Raw genomic sequence first — 7,770 nt, 5'->3', positions numbered from 1 at the left:
TGCAGCCGCTTGTACAGCATGGGGGCCTCCCCTGAATCCTGGAGACGGCTGCGGAACCTCGGCTGGCACCGAGGGTGGATCTGCTCTGGGGAAGGTGATAAAAGGAGGATCAGCCAGGGTGGGCCTGGCCTTGGCCCCTGCTCTGAGAGCACATGACACCCTCCCGTGGACCACTGGGCAGAGCAGCAAGGGGGCCCCTTGACTTCCTAGGCCTGAGGCAGAGCCAGAGGCTTATGGGAGATGGCTGCCATTGCAGGGAGAACAAAAGGTACAGGACTGATCTGATGGGCTACTAGTAGTCTAGTGGGCAGAATAAGCTTTGTAATCACAGAGTCTTCATAAGCCTCCAGCCAGTGTCCTGCTGCCGGCACCTTCCTCTTCCTGCCCCTAGGAGAGGCCAGGCCTGAGCCCTGCCCCATGAAACAGAAGCTGAACCACCACTCAGGAGGCAAGCTAAGCTTGATTGAAACCCTGGGTGGGGCGGGCACACTGACAGGTGGCGGTGGTGGTGTGGTTTTCTGAGCAGCACAAGGGGAAGGCACAAGGGCAGGAGGCCAGGAGGTGGGAGGCAGGTGGGGGCCTGCAGAGGGAACTGTGGGTGACACCCAAGTCCGGGAAGAAAGAGACCAAAACGGAGATGGCAGCTGCACATCCTGGTCACTGGGGCACTCAGAGACTCCTGGGACTCATCAGCCTTTGGGTAGGGGAGCTGGGGAGCAGATGCACACCACGTGCGCTCACCCAGTCTGGTAGGGGACTAGCTGGGAAGGGTGCCCAGGGATGCGTTCACAAGCACAGGGCCTGGGCTCCCTCGCTGTTGTAGCAGAGGCGCTGGGGACAGAGTGGTCAGGCCCGCAGCAGCTGCGACACCTGCAGAAGCGTGGGAAAGCATAGGCTTCTTTCTTCTTTTCCTTTGCTCCTCTGCAATTCCCTTAAAACCCGTGCTGAGCTCACCCACTGGACAGTGAGAGAGTCCTGTGGCCCTGTCACTTCAACCAGTCCCACCGCTTGGGAACAAGTCTGTCTCGACCAGCAGGGCAGCCCAGCCAAACCCAGCCTAAATTTCAGACTCACAGGCTCATGATCAAAAGGAATGTGTGTTATTTTTACTGATTAAACGTGTTGTTTTCCAGATTCTTATCTTCTCGAAAGAAAAAACCCAGTTGAGATATGAGATAACAAGTAAGAGCAGCAAAAATGTATTGAGGTGAAAGAAAAAGTACAACCTACAGACAGGAGAGCAGGCTCTGCAAACTGGAAGCAGCCCCACTCTAAGGATTAGGTTGGCCTTTATTTTTTCTTAATGATGGGAAGTCCTGTCCTGTCTCTTAGGTCTTTTGTATGACAAATTGATTGATGGAATGCCCTGTCCTGTGTTTTATGTCATTTCATTGACAAGTCAATAGACAGCTCTAGGTTATATAACCTTTTTGTTGTTGTTCAGGCACTTTGCCATTGAATATGTAAGTAAACCCCTAAGCAGGAGGTAAACCCCAATGTAATTTGGATTTAGATGATATTTTAGTGACGTGGGTTACCTAATCCTTCATATCCTTATTAGCTGAAGAAAGGTGAAGGGACGTTTGGAGTCAGCGTTCTAGGTTTTCTTGCTGCTGGGTCAGGTCCCTGACGTCCAAATTTATCTTGCACCGCACCCTCCGTCCCGCCTCCCTTCTGGAAAACTACCATCAGAGGCCCAGCACGAACCACCATCTGCAGTTTGCACTTGCCAGTTCCTGGGAGGCAGGCCTCACCTCTGTCCGCGTTCCCTGGGCCTGCAGGATGCTAGCCCCCAGCCCAGGTCAGGAAGAGCCAGGCCTCCCCTGAGTGATCCACCAAGAAACAGGTCACAGGAACCCTCCCTGCTTCTGTGCCTGAGGCCCCTGAGCAGAGGAGAGGCAGTATCTGAACTGGAATGCGGGAACATCAATTAGCCTCCAGCTCGAGGAGAAGAAATACCGGCCCACCTTCTGGAAGCCCAGGCTGCGGTAGAGGGCCAAGGCGGAGAGCTGCAAAGCACTGGTGCTGAGGACAACCTCACTGTAGCCCTGCTCCTGCGCAAACCGGAGGACAGTCCTGACCAGGGCTCTCGCTATCCCCTGACCACGGTGCTCGCGGGCCACGTTTAGGTGAAGCAGCTGCAACTGCTCCTTCTGCAGAGAGGGCTTCGTCATGGGCAGAGCTCCCACCATGCCCACCACCTGACCCCCAGACTCAACCACCCAGTAGCAGGAGCCACAGTCGCTGAAGTAGGATCTCGTGATGTCGGCCATGTCTGTGCGCAAACATAAGACTTCAAACTCGGTCCAGGGGTACTTGGCAAGGAACCCCAGGGCAGCAAGGAGGGTAAGGCTGGCCACCAGGGCCAGGAGCCAGGAGCCAGAGGCCACAAAGCAGGTGAGGGGCCCCAAAAGCAAAAGCACAAGGGTTCGGGGTAGCTTCAGGACGTGGCGGAATGCGGTGGGGAAATGCTCAGATATCCCCTGGGAAAGCAAGTGCAGGACGCCCTGGCGGTCACTCTCCTGGTATTGGCGGATGTGACAAGCAGCCATGGATGGCTTCTGGGTCTGAATCTCAAAGTCCACCAGAGAGAGCTGCGTGCCTCTGCGCACCTTCCCAGTCACCTTGGGGAAGAGAGAGGAAGCCATGTGAGTGTCCTGCCTCTCCCACCATCCAGCTGTGAAGCAGCAGGCCACCCCAAAGGGAGGAAGTGCAGGGTCAGAAAGGCCGGCATTAGCCCTGGCTCCGTCCCTCTCTAGCTCTGTGACTTAGGGCTCGTCACTTAACCTCTCTGAGCCTCTGTTTCGCCATCTGTAAACTCGGCGAGGTGAAACCTGCTTTCCGGGATACTGAGGCGGATGTAATACAATAACATATATAAGCTGTGGCACATAAACTACCCTCCTCTCCACCCTCCTTCCCCTTTTCCTTGTATTACCAGCTTCTGGCTGCAGTGGGGCAGCACCCAGCAGCAGCCTGACCCCATGTCCCCGGCCCATCAGTCCCTCTCCCAGGGTCCAAACACTGCAGGATTCCTTTGTTCCCAGCCACAAACTTCAGCAATGTCTCCTGCCCTTCACTGTAAATTTTTGGGCTCCTGAAGTGGCTTGATAGTCAGTTACCAAAAATGGCCCAGTGTTGATAGTTAGGAGAGTCTGGGCTCAAGGCCGCCCTCAGAGCACTGTCCTTCCCCTCGGTCATCTCACCTGCTACCGCAGCAGCCTTGCGTGTCCACAGAGGCCTTCGCCTACCTGTGCCCTCAGCCTCAGACACGCGTCCCTGGAGACAGGGCAGGGCTTGCCCCACCTCTGGGGCCTAGGCCCTGGATGGCATCACATTGGCTGGTGCCTGGACATTTGATGAGCATAAAACCCCAGGACAAGAAGCTGGGCTATGACAGAGCAGGGCGCCCATTACAGTCACCTGTGTGATAGGCAGGGAAGGAGCCTTGAGGGAAAAGCAGGTCTGGGCGAGCTCAGGAGTCCTCACCCTCTGGATGGCCTGTACCCACTCTTCGCATAGCGGTTCAGGCCCAGACTTTGTCTACCTGGCCCCATGGAGTGTCTGATGGCCTCAGTCCTTCCACACGCCTGCTAGGAGCCTGGCTGCACCCTGGTCCTGTGTGCTGTCATCACAAGTCAAGGTCCAGGTCCCCTGGCTCAGGACGCAAGGTCCTTCAGAGCTGCCTGTCCGTGTGTGTGCTGCCCCTGGTGCCTGTGAACTTGATCTGATGCAGTTCCTTGCACTTACCTCACTAGGCTCCACCTCCATTCACCCACTGCAGTCAGGCCCCGGAGGCAGTGTTGTGTACATGCACCTGTAATGAGCAACGGTTCTTTTTAGCTTCCAACAATGTTGACAGAAGCCGCTGGGCACCTGTACAGTGTGCAGCTGACGCGGGTGCTGAACGCTGGTCATACCTGTGCCGCAAGAGCACTTAACTGTTCTGCGCTGAAATGTAGCACTAAATAAACAGGGAAAATGAAACAGAACGACACTGGGAGGACACAGACAGAGTTCAGAAGGCTGGGTAGGCCTGAGCAGGGTGAGTGAAGGCAGTGGTTCAGGCCGAGGCGACAGCAGCATGAAAGGTTTCTGAGGCAGGACAAAGGCAAGGCTTTCAGGAAACGACGGCCCACATGGCCACCAAAGGAGGTCGGTGGGCAGCAGGGGTCTGGCCATGCAGAGCCTGCCTTCCAGGTTAGGGGTTAGGACTCTATTCCCAGCACCACAGGAGGCCACTGTGCTTCTGGTGGGAGTGACAGAGTCAGGGTTATGTGAGTGTGGGGTGTTTGGGTGTGCACATGCATGCGTCTAGCTCCACGTGGGAAGGGCTGGGGGTGGCAGGAATGGGAGTGGGTGTCCCCCGGCCCCAGAAGGTGTGCAGGGCTCCAGGGAGGGGTGGCCTCAGGTGCAGATGCACTTTGCTCACCTTGGAAGAGCACCTGGCCAAGGGGGCCGAGAGAGAACCCGAGTGGAACCTCATGTGCCCAACGACAAGCCGTGAGCCTGGACAGAGCTAGGTCTGCCCATAGGAGAGCCACTATTTCCTTCTTTGCTCAAATAAAGCATTGTCGCCCACTGAACTGTGCATGCAATGGGCTCCTCTGCCAAGGTGGGGTGCCTCGTTCTGTGTTCACAAAGGAGCCATCTGGGCCAACCGAGGCCCGGTGAGAGACAGCGGTGGCTCAGGCCAAAGGGGGGTGACCCTGACAATGAGACCTGACCGGCCTGCAGGTGCTTGGGGAGTAGAAATGGCAGGTGTTACTTACAGTCCTACTGGGAATGAGGGTAAGGACGGAGTCAGAGATGCCCACCAGGTTTCTGGCAAGAGCCTCCAGGGGATGCTGGAGAGAGGTCAGGCTTGGGGTGAAACTCATGTCTGCCCCTAAGGAGCCACCCGGAAGCCTTCCCCATCAGAAATGTTGAGGCGGTGAGCCATGGGTGTTTGTTACGTTGTTTTCCCTACCCTGAAGTTCATTTTCAGCATTTCCGAGTTAAGCTGAGTGTGAGCCAGCAGTCAGACAGAGGGCCAAAGTGTAGGGGAGGGTTCCTAGCGAGTCTAACATTAACCGGTCAGAAACCTAATGGTCAAGCTGCAGGGCCTGAGGCCTGAGGTCTGTCCCCAGCTGCTCCTTCAGTTTCCTCACCGGGGTCTGTGGCTTCCTCGACACCCCATGGCCTCAGTTTACATTCAGGCTTTCCCTCCTTCCTACAGCTTGAACTACGTGATGAGGAGGATATATTGACGTGGAAAAGATTGTTAAAATAATAGCTCCAAGCAGTAAAAGGTTGTAAGACAGTATGCTCTAATTCAGGTTTGGAAATATGTAACCTAAAAATAATGAACACACACAAGCTGGCAGGGAAAGCCTGAGTGGCCCGCCAGGTGGTGGCCGCAGCTGTGTGTGCCCCGGGGACTTGCGGGTGAATCTCGGTAGAGGATGAAGCCTGAAAGTCGTGGCACACTCCAGGCTCTTGGTCCTGCTTTCAGAGGAAACTGAGGGTTGAGAGGCATCTGCCTGGCTGTGCCCAGCTGACTTCGAGAGTCTAAAGGGATCCAGCTAAGGTCGTGAGCTCCTAACAGGAAGGCAGGGGTGCTGCTTCTCTCATTTCATGTGTTAATTAACCACCTTAATGTGTACATTTCAGTGGCATTTCGTACACTTGCAGTGTCACGCAAGCATCACCTGGGTCTACTTCCAAAGCATTTTCTTCTTCCCGAAGGAAGCCCCTTGCGTGCTCGGCATTCACTCCCTCTTTGCCCCTATCCCCAACACCTCTGAAAACACTAATCTGACATTTCCTTGGATTTCCCTATTCTCGATGTTTTGTTCACATGGAACCATGCAAAATGTGAAGTTCTCTATTCAGCCATGTTACTTCATGTTTTCATGGTTCCCTCATGCTGTACATGCATCAGCACGTCGTTGCTCCTATGGCTGAATCACGTTCCTTAGTCGGGATAGAGCACGTTTATGTATCCAGTCATCCACTGTGGCCATTTGGGTTGTTTCCGCTATTGTGAAGAGTGCTGCTCTGAGCTTTCACGTACAAGTTTTTGTTTGAACACGTCTGCAATTCCTGGGCATGAAACGAGGAGCAGAATTGCTGGATCAGGTGGAAATTGTTTTAACATTTTGAGGAGCTACCCAGCAGTTGTCCAAAGTGACTGCACTGTGTTACTTTCCTGCCATCAGCGAGTCTCATTTTACTCTCTGCCTGGGCACTGCTGCCTGGTGCCAAGAGAGGGGAGGTAGCTGTTATTCCCCAAGATATTAGATGGCTGTCACCGTGAGGAGGCCCTTTTCTGGGCTGTGCTATTTGTTATAAGCCTGAGCTCATGACAACCTAAGTCCTGAGGTTGAAGTTAATGTCCCCATTTTGCAAATGGGGAACCAAGGCCAGAAAGCTGAGATCTTCTACCCAAAGCCCCCCCGAATGTGGCACGTGGCATCTCAATTTGTGACAGCTCTGACTCCATAGCCTGCATCTTTCAGTACCACAGGCACATGTCTGACTAGTTTGGTGAAATATGAATAAGTGTAAAGCACCGTATAAGAGAACAGGCTCCACTGGGTTGGTGTGAGACTCACCCCGAAGGCCCATTACCCATCCTATTTATTGCCAGGGATCAGGCCACACTTGGCCAAATTCCAGTACGTAGCTAAGGTTGTTTGTTTAATATCCAGGCTAATACCTCCTTCTGCACAAGACTTCTGACCATTATGGACCAGATGGATTCTGGCATCTGCTCTGTCCTTTGAAGCCTTTGCTCTTCACATTTAGTACTTATATTTCTATTGTTACTTGATACCCATACCTCAGGCCCATGCCCTGGACTCCACTGAGAGCTCACAATTTAAAGGACATGAGTGAAAGAAGACAATGGCCAGTCATGTGAAGGGGTAGAGAGGCAGACAGGCACACCATCCCTGCTAAGATGTTCGGACATCCCAGTATGGTGATTCCAGCACTCTAACACTATGTTAGACATGCTCTGTAACCTAGGTTTGAACCAATTCTCTGAGTAAGGGAAAGAGGATCAGGCCCAACACTCAAATCAGGGTAATTCAAGAAGATTCATATAGATAATCAAAGGGACTAATTATGAAGTTGTGGTTGGGTAGAGGGGAACAAAGGAGGATATGGAACAGGCATTTTACTGCCCCAAGAACTGAAGAGAGACAGGAGGTAGAGGTGACAGGAATCGGTTCCAGGAGCTGAGTTATACAGGCTGCCATCTGACCTAGTTAATTTTGGCCGATCAAAAAAATAAGGTAACAGAAAAAAGTCCAATTAATTTATTACACATGACTTTACATTAGCTGTATTAAATTTGGCAAGTTATTTTTGTTTCTAATAAGTAACCTTTTGTGCCTGTTTTAAAAATGGGGGTAAAACAGTATCTACCTCCTGAGGCATGGTGAGAATTAAGTGAAGTCTTGAATGTAGAACCCTTAGAACCAGAAGCCTTGGAGGGAGAATGCCAGGGTAGTCAGAAATAAGCAGGGGCATGAGCTGATGGATATGAAATCACTATTCCAAGAACCCAGTACATTACAGACATCCAATTATTCCAGTTATATAGGAATAGAAACAGGAGAGTAGAAGACAATAACAAATAGAAGTAACAGTGATTCTCTTTTAAAATACTAAAATATTAATATAGGATTAGGTGTATTTTTTTTGTTTTGTTTTACCATTGTATTTAAAAGTTTCTTTAAGGAACACATATAAATTTTATAAAAAGGAAAGGGAAATCAATGG

The 7,770-nt window shown here is 52.2% G+C and overlaps 1 protein-coding gene across 6 annotated transcripts; it reads right to left on the bottom strand.

The window, feature by feature from the left end:
- Window positions 1-1,078: 1,078 nt before the first annotated feature.
- LOC108389752 (putative N-acetyltransferase 8B) lies at window positions 1,079-4,911 on the bottom strand. 6 transcript variants are annotated; one of them, XM_017648208.3, is made up of 3 exons: window positions 4,773-4,911; window positions 3,751-3,817; window positions 1,079-2,624 (listed from the first exon to the last, which is right to left on the bottom strand). In XM_017648208.3, the coding sequence occupies exons 2-3, from the start codon at window positions 3,769-3,771 to the stop codon at window positions 1,848-1,850; spliced, it is 798 nt and encodes a 265-aa protein (XP_017503697.1). In that variant the 5' UTR covers window positions 3,772-3,817; window positions 4,773-4,911; the 3' UTR covers window positions 1,079-1,847. The 6 variants fall into 6 exon arrangements, with proteins under 6 accessions (XP_017503697.1, XP_017503698.1, XP_017503699.1 ...); XM_017648209.3 differs by lacking the exon at window positions 4,773-4,911 and having other exon boundaries at window positions 3,751-3,928; XM_017648210.3 differs by lacking the exons at window positions 3,751-3,817; window positions 4,773-4,911 and adding an exon at window positions 3,424-3,736.
- Window positions 4,912-7,770: the final 2,859 nt, after the last annotated feature.

This window comes from Manis javanica, chromosome 1, assembly GCF_040802235.1.
Source record: "Manis javanica isolate MJ-LG chromosome 1, MJ_LKY, whole genome shotgun sequence".
Classification (NCBI taxonomy): domain Eukaryota; kingdom Metazoa; phylum Chordata; class Mammalia; order Pholidota; family Manidae; genus Manis; species Manis javanica.
The sequence above is the reverse complement of the archived record's forward strand: the minus strand, read 5'-3'. Positions and strand labels throughout refer to the sequence as shown.

Bases quoted from the DNA above. Each gene is read 5' to 3' on its own strand.
- LOC108389752 (XM_017648208.3), bottom strand. From the start codon at position 3,771: ATGGAGGTGGAGCCTAGTGAG. The intron at 2,625-3,750 runs GTAAGTGCAAGG...CTCTTCCCCAAG, and splicing joins TGGAGGTGGAGCCTAGTGAG to GTGACTGGGAAGGTGCGCAG.